General features: G+C 39.6%; 2 protein-coding genes across 3 annotated transcripts in view; both read right to left on the bottom strand.

Moving 5' to 3' along the window:
• abca7 (ATP-binding cassette, sub-family A (ABC1), member 7) overlaps window positions 1-15,875 on the bottom strand; it is a 28,365-nt gene extending 12,490 nt beyond the window's left edge. For both annotated transcript variants that reach the window (XM_058638250.1, XM_058638251.1), the window contains exons 1-25: window positions 15,675-15,875; window positions 14,296-14,397; window positions 13,980-14,073; window positions 10,856-10,997; window positions 9,784-9,908; window positions 8,646-8,764; window positions 8,156-8,353; window positions 7,954-8,046; window positions 7,320-7,557; window positions 6,727-6,866; window positions 6,058-6,174; window positions 5,785-5,982; window positions 5,409-5,614; window positions 4,738-4,914; window positions 4,299-4,521; window positions 3,897-4,118; window positions 3,527-3,731; window positions 3,224-3,337; window positions 2,660-2,831; window positions 2,349-2,480; window positions 2,045-2,184; window positions 1,825-1,962; window positions 1,083-1,324; window positions 453-510; window positions 101-303 (exon numbers count right to left, since the gene is read on the bottom strand). In XM_058638250.1, the coding sequence (XP_058494233.1) occupies window positions 101-303; window positions 453-510; window positions 1,083-1,324; window positions 1,825-1,962; window positions 2,045-2,184; window positions 2,349-2,480; window positions 2,660-2,831; window positions 3,224-3,337; window positions 3,527-3,731; window positions 3,897-4,118; window positions 4,299-4,521; window positions 4,738-4,914; window positions 5,409-5,614; window positions 5,785-5,982; window positions 6,058-6,174; window positions 6,727-6,866; window positions 7,320-7,557; window positions 7,954-8,046; window positions 8,156-8,353; window positions 8,646-8,764; window positions 9,784-9,908; window positions 10,856-10,997; window positions 13,980-14,073; window positions 14,296-14,364 (3,765 nt within the window). In that variant the 5' untranslated portion in view covers window positions 14,365-14,397; window positions 15,675-15,875. The remainder of the gene's footprint in view (window positions 1-100; window positions 304-452; window positions 511-1,082; window positions 1,325-1,824; window positions 1,963-2,044; window positions 2,185-2,348; window positions 2,481-2,659; window positions 2,832-3,223; window positions 3,338-3,526; window positions 3,732-3,896; window positions 4,119-4,298; window positions 4,522-4,737; window positions 4,915-5,408; window positions 5,615-5,784; window positions 5,983-6,057; window positions 6,175-6,726; window positions 6,867-7,319; window positions 7,558-7,953; window positions 8,047-8,155; window positions 8,354-8,645; window positions 8,765-9,783; window positions 9,909-10,855; window positions 10,998-13,979; window positions 14,074-14,295; window positions 14,398-15,674) is intronic.
• Window positions 15,876-16,538: 663 nt separating this feature from the next.
• On the bottom strand, window positions 16,539-24,298 carry si:ch73-40i7.5 (amyloid-beta A4 precursor protein-binding family A member 3). Its single transcript, XM_058639260.1, has 11 exons — window positions 24,031-24,298; window positions 21,597-22,599; window positions 21,381-21,411; window positions 21,152-21,297; window positions 20,925-21,011; window positions 19,910-20,101; window positions 19,086-19,265; window positions 18,132-18,344; window positions 17,806-17,925; window positions 17,312-17,452; window positions 16,539-17,214 (listed from the first exon to the last, which is right to left on the bottom strand). Exons 2-11 carry the CDS (start codon window positions 22,584-22,586, stop codon window positions 17,143-17,145), a joined length of 2,172 nt encoding a protein of 723 aa, XP_058495243.1. The 5' UTR covers window positions 22,587-22,599; window positions 24,031-24,298; the 3' UTR covers window positions 16,539-17,142.
• Window positions 24,299-24,861: the final 563 nt, after the last annotated feature.

Raw genomic sequence — 24,861 nt, 5'->3', positions numbered from 1 at the left:
ACCTGCTTTGGTCCGCACTAAATTTGCTGAATTTTTTGATTTTTTGTTAGTAAGTGGTGACTTCTTTATTAATACATCAATGTAAATGTTGATGTTTTACCTCCTCCAGTGTGCTGTCTGAAAGGCCGTAGCTGCTGATGCCCATTTCAGGAAGCCTCTGGTCCAGTTCGGACAGAAATAAGGCCAGGCTACTGTCCTTAGCAGCTACCTGCGGCAGGTTGATCACTGCCTCGTGTCCCGATTCCTCCACCAACCTTGCACCTGGGATGTAATGATGTACCAGGGAAAGCAACGCTGCCAGGTCTGCCATGATGATAAGGATGATGATAACAACCAGAGAGGGGAAAAAAATAAGAGCTTTTCATTATTAATTACTTAATACAAAACCGGTGCCAAAAGAAAATGCATTTCCAAATGGCCACATAATGAGGTTTTAGCTGCTAAACACTCACTTGAGCTGCAGTCTTCACTTCCGAGACCAGTGTCTTCACTCAGTGATGACTCACTATCCTGAAACAGAGTTTAAGTGCATGTCAAGCAAATGCAGAAATTCTCTTCTTCACTATAGTATATGTTAGAAAATAGTGGCTCAGAACATGCAAAAAAAATACAGCTGTGGCGTTAAGAATTATCCAATCCAATCCAACTTTATTTATAAAGCACTTTAAAAAAAACAACAACAGCTGAAACAAAGTGCTGTACAACAGAGATAAATAAGATAAGATAAATAAAATTATGGAGTTTCTCTCAAGTCTTCTGTTCATGATTTTTTGGGTGTGTCTAAAAATATCGCTTTGATACAAAAACACAAAGAAAAGCACTGCCACTTTAAATAAAAAATAGGAAATGAAGCACAGAAGAAAAGAAAGAAGAGTAGACTCCTGCTGTGAGACTTGAGTGGGGACCAAAGCAGGTGAATGTCACTTCTCTACAGGTTTGTTGAAAAGGAAGTTAAAGTATGCATGTTAAAGTGTGCATGTTTTGCGTGAGTATTGCTATTTCCAGTGTTTTACTCACTTTCCTTTAATGCAGTTCATACAAATAAAATCTTAGCATCTAAAATTAAGTTAAAAAAACCAGACCTTGAGTGGAGGCAGCTTGTTGGTGCTAGTACCAGTACTGGTGCAGATACTGGTATTGCTGGGCGTGCTGGTGTTTAGTCCTTCCCTTTTCACCACAGTGAGGTAATATCCTGATCCTAGCTGGGATTTCAGGAAGAGTGGTGATCCGCAGCAGCAGAGCTTCCCCTGGGAGATGATGGCGATCCGATTGCCTAACAGCTCTGCCTCGTCCATGTAATGGGTAGACAAGATGATAGTCCGGTCTTGTGGAGAAAACATGAGAGAAATTAATTTTCTTGGTCTTGATATTTGTGTTTTTCAGGTCAATTAGAAACATAGGAAGAGGTGTGTTTATATTTCAGGTGAGTGATAGCAATAATTATTTGAGGAACAGTAGCACAAACATTGTTATAGCAGAACTATTAAGCTTTCAGTTTCAGTTAAGCTTTTCAGTTTTTAAAATCATGGTATATTTTGAAATACTGCCAATTAAGAAACCATTCTGCTGTTTAAATCAAAGAAACTATTATTATATTCCATATAAAGCAACTGGTCCAGGACATGTAAATTCTTCCCCTTGGGTTTAACCATTAGACTCTAGTACCTTAAAAAGCAACATCCCTTTGATCCCCAAACACATGTAAAGAGGGTATTTCGTAGATTTTCTGCAGGGTTAATGTTCTTGCAACCTACAAGAAATATAGCAGGCTTCTGAGCTTAACCCCACATCACGATCATTAATACACAGCCAACAGTCGCACACCTTTGCGATATTTGAGTAACAGATCCCAGATCCCTCTGCGAGAGTAAGGATCGACTCCAGCTGTAGGTTCATCCAGAACAACCACCTTAGACCTGCCAACAAATGCTATTGCCACAGACAGTTTTCTCTGCATACCACCTGACGGAACAGAAATTGAAAGAGTTGATTAAAAAATGTTTTACCCCTTTTACATTAATACATTTACAATTAGTGTGTTTACCAGAGAGGTTTTTGGTCTGTTCATGCCGTTTGTGCAGTAGACCCACATCGTCCAGCAGAGTGTCCAGCTCATCTTTCACCTCAGCTTCAGATAAACCCTTCAGACTTCCATAAAACCAGACATGCTCCTCCACTGTTAGTCTGACAAAGCAGACAGACAAACACAAGTTGACTTTATATGAAAATCTGTAAAAATGAATCATTGACTAAAATTGCCGGCTGAAGTAAGACATTTGTAGTCTTATTTATTTAGAAAAATGTGTCAAATTTCAGAACACAGCAGACATGGCAGAGGGGAACCTTACATGTCAAAAAGGACATTGTGTTGTGGACAGACTCCCAGTGTCCTTCGGATGATATCCATATCATGGCGAATGTCCATCCCCTTGATGTAAACGGTTCCAGAGGTAGGAGGGAACAGACCTGTTAGAACAGATCTAACATATGCACATAATGAATCATTTGAACTCTTTCTAATTTATCACATTCATAATACATAGACAGTACAAATGCAAATATTTTGCATCTGATCCTCATAAACAAAAAAAAACTAAATTGTTCTAAAAGAACATAATAGTTGGCTCAGTGCTGTTGTGTTTCAGTCAACTCTACTCACATGGTGGTTGTTTTGCCGGCTCCGTTGTGGCCAAGAAATGAGGTGATCTGTCCCTCATAAAACTTCAGATTGAGGTGGTTGACTGCCAGTTTTGCTCCCCTCTTGTAAATTTTCACCAGGTTTCTGATGCTCACACCCAGGATTAAGTTACTGGGCTCTGGTTCAATGTGATCTGATGACAGAGACACAAACAAGAGAATACATGATCCAACAAGGGGTGGATGAATTTCCCAAAAAGTCTGATGACAGTCTTCTTCAACACAGTTAAAAATCTGAATTGCGATCTTTGTTCCCAATTCCACAAAAACGTATGGTTTACAAACCTGCATCAGCCTACTGACCATTGTGCAATTTAAATGTATAAAATACACTATTGTGCATGTTGTACATTTGGTGTTTTAAATCTTAAATGCCTTAAATATTATCCAGTTTCACCACATCCTAAGAAATAAGTTAATTTTCAATATCTTCACAATACATTTTAAATTATGAATTTTCATTATCATCCGCAAATACATGGCTAATACAATTAGAATTAAAAACATTTACTCTAATCTAACATACTTTCATCCTGCTCTGAAGGTGCTGGTGGGATTGGCATGCCTGCCTCCAAGGGAACTCCACCCCAGTAGTTCATCTGGAAGATGAAATACCAAGGCCTGGGGATCCCATATTCACCTGTTGTATCACAAAAACATTAAGCAATATTCTGTTCAAACAGTAAATACATTTGTATTAGACAGAAAAAAAGACAGATTCTGCCTGAGGACATTAATTTTAGTCCAATACACTTTTGGGAGCTTTAATTGAGACTTAATGTTTTGGGGTTGTCAGATCAAATTTCCATGACAGTGAGTGTATTCGTACCAGGGAACACAGCTTCGATGTACCAGGCAGCAGTGGCGTAGATGAAGGCATCAACATAAAGCATGGTAATCGAGATCGTGAAGCTGTACGAGTCTCCTTCCACAGGACTAGAGTGCATGTTGTACCACTGGATGCCCACACCTTGCTCCTCAAACTGAGAGAAATACTCACAGCCAAATCCAAACGCCACAGGAGAGAGAAAACTCTGAGGAAAGAAGAGCGAATTATTATTGTTTTATTTGTACAATAACTGCCTGTAAAAAAAGCCATAAATAATTGCATTGTCATTCAAAAGCCAGGAGTCACTTTTTTTCCCTGAGAACTTCACACATCCAAACTTTGTTATTGTATTTACAACAAATTTACTCACCGCAAGAACTCTGTGTGTGCTGTTGAGGTGGTCCCTCCAGGCAACACACAGTACATAAGGCAGGTAAAGGCCAAAGTATATGAGCCCCCCACAGGCAGCAGCCAGGTTTGCTTTGGAGAAGAAAGTACTAATGAGGAAACACTGCATGATGGTGGCAGTAGCAAATGCAGTGAGGAAGAAAAAGACAACAGCTGGGTTGCTGTACGGCAAGATGTCCCCCCACTGAAAGGATGAGGGACAAGAACAAAAGATTTAACAGGGACTATAGCAGTCTGTCCTTTCAACATCCACCACAACACTTTCAAAAAGCACAAATTTTCATGCATGCTACTGCACATGCCGAGCCTGCCATTTAGTATGTAATGCATATAACAATAATTGCGGAGTTAGAGGTCATCTTGCCTTGAGCAGAGTAATGAGAAGTCCTGCAGAGACCAGGAAAGGAACCATGCTGCTGATGAACCAGCTGAGCCACAGAGTTCCTGTTCCCAGACCCATAATTCTCATGGTTTCCTTCAACCTTGCCTCCTTTTCGTACACCACAGATTTGATGATCATAGCAACCGAGTAGATCCAGGCTAACGTCATGAAGAGTGGCAGGGAACGGTTCAGTACTCGTAGGAAACTGACAAAACAGGAGGAAACATAAATCAGCATCAGTTTTTTATTTTCTAATGCAAAAAAAGGTTGCCGTGTTGCATCAACATATTTGACCTGTTTTACTTCAAATCAAATTTGATCTCTCTGAACCTACTAAAGAAACATTCAAATAGTACATTGTAGATGTACTCATAGAGATGGTTCATAAAATCGGAATTATTTAGAATGACATAAAACTTACACATCGTCCACATAGCAGGGGTAGGGCATTTGCTGGATGTAGATGCCAGTAGTCTGTCGAACTCCAGTCAGGACTCGACTCACCGCGCTCTCCACCAGGTCCTGGACGTAAACAAATCCACCCCAGATGTAGCGCATGTCATTAAATGGGTCAGCTGCTGGGCCAGGATCCCAAAACCTGATAAAAAATGACCAAATCTGTGTTGATTGTTTTTTTTTTTTTTTTTTTATGTTGGTGGCTGGAGAATGTCAGCATAAAGAAAAGTAGACTCTCCTGTTGCAAAGGTTGTCTTAAAACTGATGAAAAATAATTAATACAAGTTTGTGTAATTGATTACACAAACTTGTATTCGGAAAATACAATCCTATCACCTAATGACCAAAACTGGTACACGTTTCTTTGAGGAGAACTGTGAATAGTAGATCATTAAATATTCTTTCCAATGTCAATATAAATATAAATATACCCATTCAAAAATGGGTAAAACACTGGTAGAACAACTGCATTGGCTTAAGTAGGTAACTATACAGTTGACTGTAATGGTACAATAAAAGTCTGTAATCTGTAATTTAGGGCAAATCCATGGTGTTTATACAGCCCACACCTGGGCTCTACATCTTCTCTACATCTCTACAACTATGGGAAAAGAAATTCCAATCTTTTTTCATTACTTGTCCTTGATCTTATTGGTCCGGGTAACATCATCAATGTCCATTCGGATCTTGTAGGTGACGTGGGGCGGCAGCTCAGGAGATGAGGAATTAGGCAGGAGAAAGACAACACCGGCCCAAAACTGCCTGTCCTCCAGAAGCTCCAAAGCTCTGACAATCAACTGACCCTCAGTCTCTAGCCCCTCCAGTTTGTCCTGAGAGAAACACTGCAGTGGGAAAAAAAGAGTGTAAAAGATATGAATGGTAAATGACAGGAAAAAACATAATATACAGTTTTACAAAATTCTGTTGTATCTATTTCCATTAGTGGGCTGACATTTCTATACTTTTTGCATTAGAAGAATGAAAAAAAAAAAGAAACACAGGAATAAAGAACCTCAGTGACTTGTGCGAGGGTGGAGATAGTGTGGCTGACGTCATTGTAGATGTCCAACCAGGTTGGTGGTGCTCCTGGATTTCTGCTGGCATCTGGCAAGGGTGTGGACAGAAAACGAGAGATCCGCGAGGCCGTCCAGGACGTGTTCTGTAAACGCAGGTTCACCAGTACTGCAATTTCTGGCCTCCTTAACAAATCCTGTCATACGCAAACAAACAGATTTTTAAATAAAGTAAATATGTCACAACATTGGCAGCAGTTGGTGAATCAGACCTTCAGCAGTTGAATCTCTGCACTGCTCTCCATGTAGTTCTTGACGCGTGGTCCCACCTCCATCCAGGCTTCATTCAGCTGCTGGAGGATCTGCAGGTCCTCAAAGGTTTTGTTCATCTTTCAAAGACACAAATTGCAGTTATCTAATGGATGCTTTTATTCCATTATGCATTAAGTTGTCTTACAACAAGTAAAGCAACAGAATACAGTATAATGTCAAAAATAATTAAGATTTGAAGACATGACACCATCTTGAAACTCGGGTACACTGGAATATAGCTCAGATCTACAATGGTTCAGGTCTTTTAGACACAGGTTTTTTACATTGGTATTGCTGATGCTAGAACTTCAGCAAAAGGTGCTCTCAATGGAGTGCCCCAAGGTTTAGTGTTGGGTCAAATCCGCTTCTCCATCTATATGTTCCCTCTTGGCCACCTCCTGCACAGGCCTAAAGTCAGTTTTTATTCCTATGCAGATTATACGCACATGAACACTTTATGAATTATAAACAAAAGAAATTGCCTAGAGATTATTAATTGGTTTGGTAAAATGACAACAGTGAAACATGCCTTCCATTTTGGCAGTAACCATATATGATAGATACTAGTGTATATAACAATTGTAAGTGAAGTGTCTGACAAAACATCGGTTACAGCTCTCATACTGTACCTCTTTCATGACTTGTTGTATTACAGGAGTGTTTGGTGTGTACAGCAGTTTTCCAATAAAGAGAGGTTTGATTCCTCGCCACACGATGCGAGAAAGCGGGTTGGATTCTAGACCATGGATCAAAGCTTTACAGAAAGGAGCTGCAGTGAGGAGAGAAAAGACCAAACATTAGATCAAAATAACAGGTACAACAACAAGGGAAGGGTGTTGCTTTGGTTTTACAACAGATCAAAACATCACCTATGATTATTATAAGTGCACTCGCCAGATTTTAGTGCAACTAATTCACTCTAAAACAGTTATGCAAGGAATCAATTATTCACTCATGTGCACACTTGAATGGTCCTGAACGGTGACATTAGAGCACAAGTGACAGTGACGCGACACAAACACGCACACAAATCTCCCCAAACAACAAACTTAGTTATTTTTCCAGACAATATTCATAGACTTATATCAGGATGTGTAGAGGGTTTATGGTAAAATGAGTTTTAGAAACCAATTATGGGCAGCAACTTTAAATTCATATCATGTCGTATTACAGGTAAACAAATAAATACACATCACATGATCGGATCTGGAAAGCCTCTTACTGGTGTCGTTGTTACGGTCAATGTCAGAGTCCTCAGTGCCGTTTTTGCCTAAGAAGGACTTGATGTCGTTGTCTTCATACCAGTTGAGTGACGGGATTCGTTCACCGCCAACCTCAGGGTGACCACACATGATTCTCGAAAAAGCTTGAAAGCTCTTTTTGGGCAGTGTTGTGCGATTCTCTGGAGACAGAAGACGGAGAGCAGCGCTCATCTCAGCAAAGCTGGAGAGGGCGGAAACCTGGAGGAAAACAGACGGAAGGGAAGGGAGGGGAGGGAAGATAAACCATAGGGGGAAAATGCCAGAAGAAAGCATGGAACAAAAAAAATTACAAACATTTCAGTCGTGAAAATATGATTACTATAAAACAAAGCAACAAAAAAGTGTTTGTATACAATGCATCTTCCATACGATGCATCTTTTATACACTACATTCATTGTGGACTGAACCCTTGCATACATTTATTATCTGAACAATGATATCTTCACTGCCATCACATCAAATCCATGATTTTGTTAAATGGATAAATGTGCTTATGACCTCAGGTGTTTCCATGGTGATGATTCTACCTTTCTAAAGTGGCTATTAATTTATCTAAAACCAGACAAATAAAATTATCAGTTTAATGTTCTTACGTCATCCATGAGGACAGCCAGTTCCTGGGACACTGATGTGACAGACTGGCTGATGTCCCTGAGGTCTCTGGCATTCGCCATCAGACGATCTCTCTGACGGGACAAATGAAAAGACAGATTTACTCTTGGCACCGACAGACTCACTCTGGATTTCACTTGTATCTTCTGTAAATGGTAGGTTTCCCTGTCCACTGACTCTCACCGTGAAGAACTTGGAGAAGTCAAGCTGAGAGAGAAAAAGGTGCTCAGCTTCTTGAAGAATGTCGGCTGGCAGGTTACACAGCTGATTCTGAAGATCATTCATCACAGCTTGTCCTCCATCCACCATAAGAAACTGTCTTAACATGGTGGCATTACACACCAGGTCCTTCAGCTGCATCTGAGCTCCAGCTGCAGCAACCTGCATGAGATCATTTTGATTTAAGTACACATTAAACTTCCTCTTAACTCCAATTACCATTAAGGTAATACCTTATGTATGCAATTTTTTTAAATATTCGAAATTCTAAATTTTACCTAGTAAACCTATTTAAAAACTTTAAAAGTTACTAATATGGGTTGCTCATTTTCAACAATTTTAGCTGAACTTATTTTACATCTTTTGGTAAAATTCACTTAGAGGAAAATAAGTGAGACCTTATTTCTATACATTACACCTTTCTATATACAAAGATTTACAGCTGATACCTCACCTGAAAGTTAAGACGAGCCTTCATCAGCTGGTCAACAGTGGCAGGTGACAGGCTGCCATTGGTCAGGAGGAAGGTGGACAGTGTCTCATTGGCTCTCATGTAATCCTCCACTGTTTCAACTGTGGGAGGCACGGAAATATAAACCCAGGCATAACTTAAAAACCTACAAAGGTATACACATTATATAACGGTACAGTGTGCATATATTTACAAGCGATCTTTCAGAAAACGCAAAGTTAATGCTGTATGGGTCACAGAGGATGAAAACAAGGATTAGAGTTTATTTGTTGCCTTTCAGGTAATAGATGGCAAGCAATACTTTGATTTTATTTCAATAATATTGCTCTCTTTTATCTTTTTTATAAAATTAAACAACTAATGCTAAAATATATCTATTAAAATAATTTATTTGCCTTTGGCTTGCTATCATTACTTTAATCAGGCATTGTCCATCGTGTGTGTGGCAGTGGTTTGTTCACTTACTCACCAAAAGTGACAAGTGACAAAAAATATTATTTACATCCTCCCTCCATCGCTCAATGTGGTATAAACACCTGAAGAGGCCTCTTTCATTCATTCGGCAGTTTGTCTGGGGTAGTCATGTAATTTAATCTGCCTACAGTATTTGAGAGGCTGAACAAACACTGTGCTGCTTTCACAACAGCAATGAATGACCACATTCAGCCAGTCATCTAACACCTGCTCAAAGCCATTTGTGGCTTCACTGTAACCCTGTGACCAATCAGTCCTGCAAAAATGTCCTAGCTGCATGAATTTTCAATGCTTTTGAACCTCCAACCCATGATTGTCTGCAGTGGGTACTCCCATTAAACTAGATATGTCTGGCTGTCTTGGCTTGCTTGTTTAATGTAGAAGGAAGCTTGTGCAAATTTGCAATTTATCACTAAACATTTAACCTCACTGACGCAGATACTCCCTGTCTCCCTGTACTACAGCACACCATAGCCTTGTTTACTACTTCACTGACACAGAGCTAAGATCTACTGGTTTTTCTCCAGGTTCATAATTTTTTCTTTTTCCTGAATAAGCCTCCTGTGTAAAATAGAGACCAGTGTGCATCAGTGTCAGTGCATCCCTTCAGTTCAGTGCTAGAGAATAATCAAGCAGGCTGCAGTACTTGGCCAGACTCCAGGTCTTTCTCTGAGCCTCCGGATGCTTCCCATCAGGTCTTGAAAGCCCGAGAAGCTCCGGTTTCCACTGTAGGACAGAACAGTAAAGGTGTCCACAAAGAGACGAGACAGTCTGTGGGAACAGAGCAACAGGAGGAGTCCTTACTGGGACAAAAAAATCAGTTTACTTTTATTTAACTGCTACCTAGCATACTTGTTTTATCAGCTGGCGTGTTAAAGGAAGCACCCAGCTGAATTATTCACACAAGCAGCTGACAGAAGATCTTTAAAAAGCCCGTAATCTCAACTTAATCGATAATAACACTGCTTAGATAAAGGGGTAAATCTCACAATAATTTAATAAATAACTTTCCTGACTCTATAATGTTAGTTTGCAGAATAGCAGAAAGCAAAACATGCCCATCCCTGTTTCTTTTTCAAGATGAATTAATTCAATAGTGTGTTCATTCAACAGCCAAACTGGGGTTGCAACTTGGAAATGTTTGCATAAAAACCTCCTTCCTATAATTATTATTGGAAGGAGATATTGTTATTTGACAAATTGATGCATTAACTTATCATTCCAGCGATACATTACTGTAAATAGTTTAATCCAATTGCGATTGTGATGGATTTTTTTTTTTATTTGACATTCATTTCTGTGCTACAGTGGCATGCATGAATGAATCCAGCTGTTGTCTGGAAAGGAGATTATGGTTTGGTTTGGAAAATAGGTGGTTGCTACATAAACTTCATGCAATTTACAACATAAGTTAACGACACGCTAAAAGATACAAAAGCAAAAGGTACCAAATAGTATGGCCATTCTTCTTTAATATGTCACCTTTACAAATGATTGATTATGCTTATTCAGAATTTGTAACTTACTAACTTACTTTCTAATGGCATTCTGGTCAGTTTTCTGGTCTACAGCGTAGTTACTGCCTGTCTTAATTTAACACAACATGAATTTAAAATATAACAGTAACACAATGATTTCTTTCTGCAAATTTTTAAATCTTAGAATAGTACATGAACCAACTGTGCGTGTGTGTTTTTAAAAAACTCTCGTCTACCTACATGGAATTGTTAAAGTTGCCAAACTGTCCTGGAGTCTCCCCTGGTGTGGGACTGTGAAAGCAGGGGTTGTTGATGTTGCAGATTATGCCCTGAATCCAGGGCAATGCCCCGGCTGATGGCAAGGCTTTGTTTGGAAAGTGACCTGTAACAAGTACAGTCCAGAACAAGATTAGCTTGAAACAATGAAAAAATTGATAAACAATAAGCCTTTTTTTATCTGAAAAAATACTGTTCTTCTTTTGTACAACTTATAAGGCCATAATTTGATATTATCTTGTAATATCACATTACAAGATAAAAAATAACTAGTACCGCGCGCGGTTCTGAACGGGTTCGAGCCGACCCACGCGGGTCGCCGTGTGCCACGGCTCCCCGCGTGCCTCGCGCTCTCACCCGTTCATTCACCGCGCGCGGTACTAGTTATTTTCAGTACTAGTTATTTTCAGTACTAGTTATTTTCAGCGGCGTCCCCGCGCATGCCGATCCAAATTTCGGGGGGGATCGGGCAACGTATGGCAAAGTTATAGGGCACTTCCTGTTTAAAATGGCCGACTTCCTGTTCGGTCAAATGCGCGTCCGTAAACGTGTTCAGGGAAGTTCCCTTGTCTTACATATCAAGTTTTGTTCAGATCGGACAATCTTAGAGTTTACTTCCTGTTTCGGGCATTCCACTTCCTGTTGGGAGGTCATCTTTTGCAGACATGCTCAGGACAGGTCCCTGGTGTCACATATAAGGTTTCGTGCAAATCGGACCACGTACGGAAAGTTAGAGGGCACTTCCTGTTTAAAATGGCCAACTTCCTGTTCGTCTCTGGAAACATGTTCAGGGAAGGTCCCGTAACTCACATATCTAGTTTCGTGTCAATCGGACAATGTAAGACTTTACTTCCTGTTTCGGGCGTTCCACTTCCTGTAGGGAGGTGACCTTTTACGGACATGCTCAGGACAGGTCCCTGGTGTCACATATAAGGTTTTGTGCAGATCGGACAACGTACGGCAAAGTTAGAGGGCACTTCCTGTTTAAAATGGCCGACTTCCTGTTCGGTCAACGGCGTCTCCGTAAACATGTTCAGGGAAGGTCCAGTAACTCACATATCTAGTTTCGTGTCAATCGGACAATGTAAGACTTTACTTCCTGTTTCGGGCGTTCCACTTCCTGTACGGAGGTGACCTTTTACGGACATGTTGAGGAAGGGTCTGGGGTCCCACATACTAAGTTTCAAGTGGATACAACAATCCCTGTTGGAGCAGCATCAAAAACTATAAATGTAATTCTGTCTGCTGTTACCAGGGGGCGCTGTATTTGAAAATGAATATTTTCATATAGACGTGTTCAGGGCCGGACTGTCATCAATCCTTGCAAGTTTGGTTCAGATCGGACCAGGATTGGCAAAGTTGTAACAGTTTGTTTTTTTAGAATTTTCTACCACCACCAGGAGGCGCTGTTTTCAAGATGTACCGTTTCAGCAACATAGTCGTCTTCAGCAACTAACCATCATCAACTATAGCAAGTTTGGTTGGGATCAGACCTTCCATCGCGAAGTTATAAGAGTTTCATTGTCTGTTATGAAAAATTATTATTATCTCCAATTTTGGCGCCCCCTATCTCGTACGCCATACAATATTTTAAAAAGCTTTTGATAACTTTTGATGCTCAACTCGTCCACATTGATCTCACCAAGTTTGAAGGTGATCGCACAAAAGCTCTAGGAGGAGATAATTGAAATACAAGCTGTCATATTGTCTGCTGTCACCAGGGGGCGCTGTTTTCGAAATTGAATATTTTCATATAGACGTCTTTAGGGCCGGACTGTCATCAATCCTAGCAAGTTTGGTTCAGATCGGACCAGGATTTGCGAAGTTGTAGCAGTTTGATTTTTTGTCCCAAAAATCCGACTTTGCGTCGTTGCCACGGCAACACCGTTAAACGATTTGTCGTCATATTGATCACGCATCATCTACCATGTGTTTTGACTGTTGTCACCAATTTTGAGTGCGGTACGATTATCTGTGTAAAAGTTATTCCCGAAATCGTAAAAAAACTTTTTTTTTGTGTATTTTCTTTCACCACAAAGAGGCGCTGTTTTCAAACTTCACCGTTTTTTCATAGACGTCTTCAGCCATGGCCCATCATCAATCATAGCAAGTTTGGTTCGGATCGGACCTTCCATCGCAAAGTTATAAGAGTTTTGTTTTTCTGATGCGAAACATCAGAATCATCACGAACTTTGCCGCCCCCTATCTCGTGCGCCGTGCGACATTTGAAAAAACATTTGATACCGTGAGCTCCTCAACTGGTCCACAGGGACCTCACCAAGTTTCAAGGTGATCGCACGAAAACTCTAGGAGGAGTTAGTTCAAATACCATTGCTGCGAATTCGCCAAAATCGCCAAAAAATGGCCAATCAACCCAAGATGGCGGATTTCCTGTTGGGTTTGGATCATGGTCATAATGTAATTTTTTCTTCATCCTGACCCACTACACATGTGTTCCGATTTTCGTGCATGTGCGATAATTGTGTTGTTCATGGTGAATTTTGACAGGTCGCTTCGCACGTTTTGGCCCCTCCCACATTCAATTTTTGACGCACATTCCCCGAACCTTTTTCAGACGTAAATTTACACCACGATTGATGCAGTCACAAAAATCTGTGAGTTTTGGGGTATGGGAAAGGCCTCAAAAAGGCAATTCATTTGGGGGAATAATAAGAATAATAATAATAATCTTTCCAGTTTCAAGAGGGTTCTTGCAACCTTGTTGCTCGAACCCTAACAAGTGAGCATGAGTGACTGAGCTTTATCATACTGTTTTTCATACTTGAAAACCTGAACTTGCTAGTGCACAACTATTCAGTCCTTAACACACAAGAGAATACCTGTACACAAAAGTGATCGTATGAAAATAATACATAACCCCATCTACATTCTGCAAGGCTCTGTCTTTTGTTGTCTTCTACTTTTTTAATGGAATAAGGTCAAGAACTTGAAGCAGGTCAGAAAAACAAAAGTGCGTGTCTGGCAAAAGGATCAGTGACTGGGCTAATACTCTTTAGCTGGTTGTCAGAGGGCCAGTTTCTGGACCTGAAAGTGTGTGAGAGAAGACAGAACACATAATGTCACTCACATTGGCTCTGTTTATAAGGAGGGTGCGACTGACGAACAGAGATGAGGATGACGAAGAGGAAGAGCGGCCAGAGGAGCTCGATGATCAGCTGGATCTGCACGGGGAGAACATGTCAGCTGTTAACTTCACGTACAAAAACACCGTCACTCACTTCTGCCTGAGACACAGCAGAAATTGTGTGTCTTACAGAACAGCTGTTTCAAATTAAACAAGTAATTATTTATTTGTGCTATATATTCAAGTTGAGTCTCATACCACAATGATAGAATATAAAATATAATGTTAATTTTCTTTCTGGGAAATAAAAAAATGGCACCTTGTTCCTCCTGCGGTATGTGATATTCTTCCAGAGCAGGAGGACGAGCTGTCTGAAAAACAGGCCCATGGCTCCCAACAGCTACCTGACCATGATGTAGCCCTGGAATATACAGATATATACATAATATTGAATGGAGTTGTGAGTTTGAAAATATGGCTCCCGGGTATGTTTTTATTGTACAACTTGTTTATTTGTGTTGTTTTTATATTTTTTTACATTTTCTACAATATTTTATGGTTTTATTGTTTTTTTTAGGTATTTTAGGTATTTTTTGGTAAACAGCACAACAAAACTGAGGCCGAATATCCATTTAAGATTATTTTTGACAGGAATTGCGTTCACAATACAATTTGTGATGGCATTGAGAATGTTTACATCTTTATTCTCAAGATATTTGTGCAGATTTGTGAGAAACAAAGATGTTCTCTTCAGTCTGTAGAATACAATGTGTACAGGTCACGATAATAATTAATCAAAATTATATTTTGACACACATTTTGTCTTTAGTCCTAATTTCCAACAGAAGATAACATTTTCTATTGCAGAAAACTCAAGCTTAAATGGAAGATTAAAATCACTTATTTTCTTATTTATTGTACATGAAGGTTGTTTTTTCTTGTGCCTGGTGTGATCTGTCGAAGACGGTCAATCCCCTGCTTTATCCTGAAATCCTCCTGATCTGAACAGCTTACCTGGGTCACTCTGAGAATTCCCTTACACTCAGGCACCTTCTTCATGTTTGTGCTTTAACAAATGATCTGTAGATCTAGACTGTGATTTGTGCCAGGCTAATTTCCTTTACAAATCTAGTTGAGAATTTAGCCTAGTTTTGTATATTAGTCTATTTGCATCTTTGCAGACTTCTGTACAACTGTGGAGTACAGGTTTTGCAACCACTGTTTTTATCTTTTTTTTTAAATCTTTATTTATCCATGAACAGTCAGGAAAATACAAGTTATGACTGCACTGTAACATACTTGTCAGCAAGCTAAAAACACTGATATATGTTTAAATAACATCTTATGACACACACGTTGTGTTAAAGGCATGATTTCAATATGTATGTCTACTGGGGGAAGCAACTTATTCAAAGCAAAAGTAAAGAAAATATTACGTTGTCACTTAAGTTATCACTTTATTCCCCCATCTCCTCGGTCAAAACTGGTAAACAGGAAATAAATGACAACAATAAAGAGGAAACCAAAGAGGAACAGAGGAAAACACTTACAGCGTTAGCAAACACTGTGGAAATAGCGTCCTCTTTCTAGCCTGTTACACAGTTTTGCTTATCGGTGGATATTAGCTCTTTTTTAAATACGATAAAAACAACACGGTGAGCACTAAGGATTCATAACAGTGGAATTATTAATCATTACCTTTTAGTGTCTCCTGCGGTAGCTTGTCATTGACTCTGTCACTGTGTGTTGGCGTTAGCAGGTAAAAGCTTACCACATAGTCCCGCCCACAGGTGACGCTGATTGCCTGAAGGACAGTCCAGAGGGGGCGGGCCAAAGAAGCCGCTTTTGATTCTAATTGGCTATCATTTATGTTTTGGCAAAAGTCGACCGCTGATTGGTCAGACGTAGACGTACAATGCCATTAGTAATATAGGCACTATTCTTTTAATGGAATATATATAGTATATTGCTATGTATTATACTTACAACTGAAGGGTAAATGTGAACGTGTCATGACACTCACAATGTTTTGGCAATAGAAGCTACACTGGAACTTAAAAATATAACCAACTCAAAATTCTAAATATATACTGACTTGATGACCTCCCAATAAACATCAAAAAGCCGGTTTAATTTCTAGTTTGCTTTTATCTATGTTTTGGTACAAGTCACCTGCTGATCATCATGATGATGCGATCTATCATGATTGTATAGTATCTGTGCTTTACATTAATTAGAAAACTGTATTTTTACAATATTTATACAGTAATATAAGGCGTTTTTGTATTATTACAAGCAGCGTATCATTACATATTACATCTACAACTAATTAAAAAGTAGTAGTAATAATATTTAATTGCATATGCCAAAAAAAATTTCTTATCAGGAAGCTTTTTCAATTTAATGCAGTTAAATAAAGTACATTGCAATAATAACATCCAAACAGGATTGTCCTACTTACAATATAGCTCTCTTGTTAAATATAACTCACAAAAGTCTGAATACCTTTGTTTCATATGTAGAAGCTGACTCGTTGATCTTCCAATAAAGCATGTCAAAAAGAAAACTTACAGATCATTTTAATAAACATCCAAAAAACAGCAAATTCTTGAAATATATAAGCATCTCTTTCGCATAAGGCAGTTTCCATCAATTGTGCATCAGTTGCTTACCGTCAGGCACAATGAGGGCATACATTGTCACTTTGAAGCTTGTCAAAGTCACTTGACATGCAAGTGTGCGTGACAGAATGGAAGCACGTAATGAAATATATTGACCCTCTGAGCTGATTCGATTAAGTGTCCCCATAAAAGCATGTTTACCTCAGGCACACCAGGCTGGAAGTTAATAATGTCTCAACACTGTTCACCATTTGAGTTCCTAAAGTCAAAAAATGTTGCACTTACGCTTTGTTGCATCTTAGTTACTCCTTACATTGTTAAATATCTGTATCTGATAAATATAAACCGAGAGCTATCATCTATCCCTGTCCATTAAAATATCTTTTCATTTATAACTAAAATAAACATTTAGACTAAGTTGTTGCATCACTGGCATGATAACAGTCGAAAATATGTTGTATAGTCACTTGCATAATATTTTCTGTGTTTGGCAAAATTCATGTAGCTTGAACACTGTGCAGTAGAATTGCAATAGCAGGAAGTGCTCAAAGAAACTGTGGCTGCTCCTGTCCTGTGAGGAGTCGATATGTTGAGGCTGGCATTGTCTTCATGTGAATCTAGCCAAAGAGAGAGAAAAATCACAAATTAAACTGTGAAAATAGATGATCGATTTCCACATCCGCTAATGTATGTACCCAGTCCCTTTTCACTTACCTCTCCGATTGCATTTGACAGGATCTGGATGATCTTTTCGTGTGGCGTGGCAACAACACTTTGCCCGTTTATCTCGATGATGCGATGTCCAACACGAATGCCCCCTCTCTCTGCTATACCTCCTCGCATCAGACTGCAAATCTGCAACAAAAAAAGAGGGAGCCTTTAATTTATGTGATTGAAAGCTAGAGGAAGTGATGAGATTGAACTCATCATTATTTTGTTAACCTGTTGTTCCCAGGGTTAGTACAACATTTTTACAACACAAATTCAAATAAAGCACTTTGTGTACTTGGTGAAAGTTGCTTTAGTGCATTCAGTCAATGTTCATTCCTCTACTCTTCCTCTCTCACAGGTGGTTTATTTCAATAATTAAGACTGCCCAAAAACACGTTTACAATTCTAGTAGAAAAACAACACAACTGTGTGAGGTAGATACAAAAGAGCCTGATCACGACTCAAGAGACACAGTAAAAATATAAATATTGACGTACGATGCCGTCCTCCACACTGAAGCCCAGCTGAAACTTGGGATCTGGCCTCCTGATAATTGCCATGGTGACAGGAGGGCAGTGAACGATGCTGAGCTTCACATATTTTTGGCTTTTCAGATCCTGAGATGGAAGCAAAATTTGAGTAAGTACCTGGATTCACTCTCAGCTATTTAACATTACAACATCATCAATATGAAACCATGACAAGAAGCTGATCAAATCAGCTGTCAAGAGATTCTCACATAGCAAAGAAACACAGTGCCACCTAGTGCACCCTTAGGACAGTGCAGAAGCTTATTTGAATGTACACTGCTCCTCCCTCTTACCCGGATGATGTTCTGACAGGTGGTGATGGGCAGACCCACCAGGCTGGTGCTGTTCACAGACATGATGCGGTCACCGATGCTGAGCTCACCGCAGCGCTCAGCTGGACCTCCGTGAAGGAGGTTAGCCACAACCACAGTGGGCAGGATGGAGCCCCAGCCGGACTCCACCACCGCCAAGCCCAGGATCTCTCCAGAAGCTTTTGTGATGACTACCTGAGCCACAAATTTAAATCTGGTCAACCAATTACTCTACAGATATCCACAATCTCTTTTGTCATCATAGGACAGCACACACATTTGAGAGTTGCAATATGCACAGAAAAACAATAATGGATGATACAAGTGCATGTTGTTGTAATATGCTGTTTTAACACTTTAATGTAGTATTGACTTCAATGAGGAATTAAGCATGTGAAGCAGTTGTGCATGTTTATATCAATTTCCTTGAGTAATTTGGAGGGGTGGGTACATAGATGTTTGTTTATAGAAGGAGCTTTAACAGATGAACTAGTAAAAAAACAACTATGTGAACTGACAAACTGAGAAGATGGGTAGACACACAAGTGGTGGTATGATCCACAATTATAAAATATTTTTGGATGTTTGATAATCAAAGGTCCTGATTGTTTAACATTTAACGAAAAACACAATTTCTAGTATGCAAAGGCTACAATAGTTCCCTGATGATGTTTGGAAAGGGAGGGGTGAGTGGTCAAGTCCTCTGTTCATTACAATCTGCAGTCTCACCATAAAATATCACTATTTCTTACAGACTAGACCTTTCATTTTCAGTGAACACCTACATCTCCCATGGAAGTTATTCACATTCAAATGTTCAACTCTTATTGCCCAAATTGAAGGGGCTATGTAGAAAAATATATATGTGCAAATGAGAAGCTGGTAACACTGCCACATTGATACAACAGTACAAATGTGAAATTACACTCTCTTTACCTCTCTGATGTTCTGCGAGTCAGAGAAGTGGGCTAGGTCTCCATTATAGAGCTCCTGACTTTCCAGGTAGTCACTGTACTCTCCTGGCTTTAAGTCACTGGCTTTAATCCCATTGGCCTGTAGGAACTGCTGATAGGCAACTCCGAATGCCTGGCCAATAGCCTGGGCTATGGTCTGAGCCTGAATGGAGAAACACAGAGGAAATGGGAAAACAACACTTTTGTTACATTGATGAGGTTTTTGCATCTAAAGGGAAGGATTTTGAGGACATTTATCATCATTTAACCCACACCACCCATTTCCAATGAAAAGATATTGTAGATATATAAATACATTCACTATTTTACCAGTCCAGCAGAGCCTAATGACTTTCAGTAACCCATGGTTAATTGCATTCTAAAAAGAAACTCTTCCTCCTCCTGTTAAGTCTTGCCAACAGTGAGAAACTGGGACAGCAGCCAGGCCATTTTTACGTTCAGAAAAACAGTTTGAGGGAAGAAAACTGGGCCAAGCTGAAGCTGTAACTGTTGTCCAGCAAAAAAATAGCACATTTACATCTGAGACGCAACACTGTGCAGAGCACCAGACACTTACATCTACAGATGCACAAATAATATCAGTTGTTAGCTTAATGTGATGGGTTTACCGTCTAAAAGACATCTGCTTAAGCGATTTAAGTGTGGTCATTATGAAGATCATCAGAAAAGAGCAGGAAACCCTTTTTATCCACTAACTCCACCACAAGATTCACTATTTTAGGTCTAATAAGTTAAACAAACAGTAAAGGATTTCTGGTATAAGACCTTTAAACTCAACTGACTCACATCCTCTGACGAGAAAACATGGCAGATCATTAAGCACTTCTTCTGAGACCCAGAGGCGGATGATGAAGAGGAAGAGTTAGAGGGTGGGTCACCATCCTGTCCTTTACGTTTCCTTCGTGCCATTAGGACCACAATGTTACCAATGTCCGCAATGTAGGAGATCATCTGCAGAGCGTGATCCATCATTGCTTCCTAAATGAAAACGGGTCACAAAAGGGGTGATTATGCTAGAAACTGAGACGACAGTGTGGTTAGGTCCACAAATTGCATCTGTGGGCAAGAAAATGTCTGGTTTTTGCCTCAACAAATGAAAGGCAACCTTCAAAAAGACAGGTTCACTGATTAAGAGTAAGAAAACATTGATACACAAGAATACTGTGATTTTTCATTGTATGATACTGTAATGATTCTTTGAGGAACTGTATCGATATAGACATTTTCCTGGCAGAGGTTTTCTGAACTGGGTTTTGTGTAATACTTAAGCCTTCAATTACTAGTTATCAGCAGACTTTAAGCCATTTGACTCTCTCACTCTCCTCACACCCCTCTCACTTGACAAAGAAAACTGTATATTATTTATGCATGCAACACTGTTATTACTACTATGAGTGTTTTTCTTAAAACCTGAGTGAAAGGAAAACATTTCAAAGTTTAATGGAAGCATTCACTTAAATGTAACTGAGTGTTTAAAAAAAGATAAGAATTTATTTAGAATTAGTAACTGAACTATTACCTAAAGAAGTTGCAGTGATGAACAGTCAGCTGTGTAAAGGGGGAGCTGACAGTAAATGACCCACTTTTACTGCCCTCATATCTCAGTTACACAGTGGAAGCGAACAGACTCCAGCGCACTCATATTAAACCTCATTTCAGTTTTACATAAAGGATTCCTGCAGTGAGAGCTGAGTGTGGCACATTTCAAGATTTTTTACCAAAAGAATCAAACCCTCTGTCTATTAATTTTCTCAGTATTTGACCCATGCTCATGACAAGACAACAGGTGACAGGAAAACACCTGTGTGTCAGCAGTGAGCACTTTGATTCGCTGTGTGGAGATGAACAAATCCACTTCTGTCATTGGCTGAGATTCACCATCTGGAGCCTGAAAGAATGAAATAAGCTTTATTAGTGTTGGGTAATGTGCTTTCATTTCCTGTTGGTCAGTTCTGGTGTAGTACATCTCTTTTAAAGAAGTATCTATGGTAAGCAGACAGTTTCACTGTGTTTCTTACTGGACTTTACCTTTATTCGGTCCACAGCCTCCTGAGCCTGAGACATACGAGCATTTGTCGATGGGTTCTTTTCTGATTTCATCTGAGTGGAGCCCAGATACTTGGCCCCAAATATCACCCCGTCTAACAGGTCTTCGGGGTCACAGGGACCAGGCACTAATAGGTAAATCAGTGTTTAAAAAGTTAGATACATGATAAGATGAAACAAGATAACATAAAAGTGTACTGCGGTGACTTACCATCTTTATAAGAAGGATGATCATCAGTGCTCTGCAGTGATAGTAAATAGTTCAGGAATGCAGTTTAGTCTAATAAATTTAACAATCATTATTATGATATATTATAATTTACAGGTGTGCCCACTTTTAGGGAGATCAACAAAGAAATAATAATATAAATTAAAAGCAAGTCATTTTAAGTTTACAATTCCTGTGGCAACTAGTAGCTTTACCTACCTGCTCACTTTCTGCAGCAGCCTCTTCATCTGGAGGCTGCTCACCCAGCTTCATCCACACTGGTTCAGGATACTCTTCATCAGGTAATGAGTTTAGGGAATCGTCCCTGTGCAGTCGATGACCATTTTCACAATGACCCCAGAACCTCTGTGCATCCTCCTGATTGTAGGAAACTGACACTACAGCATCCACCTCCTCTGTGTGGGACAAACAGGTTGGATGTGGTGTTGCGCCAATCTCTGTGCACTGCAGCAGCCCCAGCAGGTCCCTGTGGTGGCTTTCAGAGAACAACAACCCAGTGGTCTCAGTGCTATCTTCTGTTATTGAGGAGGAAGCACAAGCTTCCACCTCAGACAAGCTGGAATAGTGATGGTGAAGTGGTGACTGATGACTGGGATGAGGCTCTTCACTCATCATCTGGAGCTGGCTAAGCAGGGTGTGGATGTGGCTATGGTCGTCATCAGTTGATCGTCTGTGAGCAAAATCCTCTGTAGTGACAGTACTTTCCATGTCCCTGAATGTTTCCTCCTCCTGGTCTTCCTCAACACACTCCAACTCTTCCACCCCCAGCCCTCTGTCCTCCTCAACTGCTGTATCCTCTTCCCCTTCCTCCACTTCCACCTCTATATTCTTTATCATTTCTTGCGGGTTAATGTTTAGTTGAGCAACTGTGTCACTCATGTCCAAAGGCAGTAATACTGGCATCCCTGGAGAGGCATTGTCTAAGCTGTCGAAAGAAGGAGGGAAGCTGTGGTCATCCAGTTCGTCTGTAGAGCCCGCATTGCTGGAGGAGTCAGACCTCCAGTCTAATGGAGGAGGTTCAATCAGGTTGTAGAAATCTAGATCCTCCACCTCTGAACATGGCAAAGCTGACACCGTCTGTTTGATGATTTCATCACCAGAGGCTTCATTAACAGACACAGAGGCAGACCATTGGGTGTCTGACAGTGCAGAGGTAGGCTGATTGGCAGGGCAGACCTCTGTGTCCATTTTGAAAGAAAGCCTGTCAGAACAACAACAAACAAACAATCTACATTATTATTCCAGATTAAGACCACATTACAAAAAAATTACAAGGAACTTAATTCCTGTAATTAGTTGTTTCATCCATTAAGTGTTAGAAAATTGGGAAAAATCTCAATCAGTGTTTTCTGAAATTTCAAAATATCCATATGCTAAAATGTTTTGTTTTCCAAAACATGACCAGCTACAATTTTGATGAGAAAGCTCCAACTATAAACATCATGTCTTCAGTGCAGAAACAGTTGCACAAGTCAAATGCAGCACTATCTCAAATACAACCATTCTCTCTTGTCCTCGGTGTCCCACATTAAGATACAAGACGGCAGCCTAAAGCTCAAAGTGCACAATGCGTGTTACCATGTAATAGACCTACAGAGTGTAAAACCTCACATCATGTGTAACAGCTTCTTTGAAAAATACAAAAAACATGTATGATTCAAACCTGATAATTCATAATTGATGTAGTCAAAATGTAGAAGTGCTTGATTTTACAACTGAGGTCAAGCAAATACAAGATTTCAAAAATGTGCGTAAGGATATTCAGTATTGGTCTCGTTCCAATACTGGTCAAAATTACTGGATCGGATATCAGACAGATAAAAATCCTATATATTGCTTGCTTCACTATGCACTGTAAAAATGTAAATAAATATCAGCAACAGCATTTTAGCTGAGACACGTTGTTTCATGGCATTTTCTTTCCCCTCTTTAAGGGAGAAGAATATTTGTTACTCAGTTGAAGAATTGTGTCTTTGAAAAAGCTTCATAGTAAAGTGAGTGTATCAGACTGATATCGGACACAAAAAAGTGGTATCGTGCCATCCATACAAACAATACGCTCCTCTGCTAATCTAAAAATAAATGTGAGGTCACAATTAATGTATTTAACAAAAGCAAATTACAAGAGTGCAAAATGAAGAAAGCACCCACCTCCCACCACTTATTTAATTTAGTGAATAAATATTTTTTTAACGACAGAACCACTGACCACAGGGAAAAGGTCAAGAGACAGTGGTCCTCAGATCCTGCACCAAACATTATTTTATAAAAGAGCAGAACAGGTAAGTGAGCAGGTATTTTAAACAATCTAGGGTTTGCACATGACTCCCAATATGTATACATGCTTACATCCCATGTTAAGAATAGTTTGATATGTTTAGATTAGTTTATGTAACTCAAACAACAGTTTAAATCACTTTAACTAAGACTTATTTAAAAAGACAGAACCTCGATACTTAACCTTGGTACTGTAGTTGACCCAAATTACTTTGCTAACTAAAGTTAGCTAGTCCAAGTAGTTTAAGGCTAACTGCTTAGCTAGTTATCACTGCAGCGCCATGACAATAATAACACATATTAATATGAAAAGTATGTAAACGGCATAAATATAAATGATTAAAGGAGCTCTTGCCTGATATTGCAGGTCTTCTCCGGTTTCTTTGTGTCCAGACAGAGACTCCTGAGGCTGCCACGACAGACGAGTGGACGTGGTTTGAGGTTTAAGCCTTTTCCAAAACTTTGGGTTTGTATTATTCGTCATAATAACAACAACGGCGCTAGTTAATGTCATACATTTACATAGTATTGCGTTTAAAACAGCAGTCACTGTTCATAAAAGGCTGGATATCGGCTGCTGCTGTTGAAACGACAGCTTTTACACTGGTACTGCGCAGACTGTGACGGTGCTGCGTTCAAGTGCTCCAGTCAATGTACGTCACTCATGTACGTAACAAGATTTAATTGCACTTTCCCCAGAACCTGAGTTTATTAATTCCATCATCTCGTTATTTCGTTATTTATCATCTAACAACTATGTTGATCATGACCCTTTGTTAAGATTACAAACTGGTCATTTTTGTCAGGTTAACAAAGGCGGCATCTGTTTGAGCTCAAAGTCTCCGATATGTTTACCTGCACATGAAGGCAACTGCTACAAGTCCCGTTGAACCTTCAAGTCTTGCTCAGTCAAACGCCGAAAATATCGATCTAGAACTACAGATTCAGGTACACACAGTTGTTACATGAGCTGCAAGTATTTTAGTTGATTAACTTGTATTTTAAGTTTCTTTATGAAAATGAATTAAACTAAACTTAACAGTAAACATCCTTCTTTTAAAGGAGTTAGACAGATAAAGACACATGTTTGTATTTCTTGTCAACAAATACAGAAGTATCATCAAATAACACTAATACATGTTATGCTTTCGTCAAACATCCAAATCCAAAAGCTTGACCAAACGTT

The sequence above is a fragment of the Solea solea genome, chromosome 9 (assembly GCF_958295425.1).
Source record: "Solea solea chromosome 9, fSolSol10.1, whole genome shotgun sequence".
In the NCBI taxonomy this organism is placed as follows: domain Eukaryota; kingdom Metazoa; phylum Chordata; class Actinopteri; order Pleuronectiformes; family Soleidae; genus Solea; species Solea solea.
The sequence above is the reverse complement of the archived record's forward strand: the minus strand, read 5'-3'. Positions and strand labels throughout refer to the sequence as shown.

Bases quoted from the DNA above. Each gene is read 5' to 3' on its own strand.
- si:ch73-40i7.5 (XM_058639260.1), bottom strand. From the start codon at position 22,586: ATGGACACAGAGGTCTGCCCTGCCAATCAGCCTACCTCTGCACTGTCA. The intron at 19,266-19,909 runs GTGAGTCAGTTG...TTCTCCATTCAG, and splicing joins ATGTTTTCTCGTCAGAGGAT to GCTCAGACCATAGCCCAGGC. The intron at 17,215-17,311 runs GTAAGTGAAAAG...CTCTTTGGCTAG, and splicing joins TGTCAAATGCAATCGGAGAG to ATTCACATGAAGACAATGCC.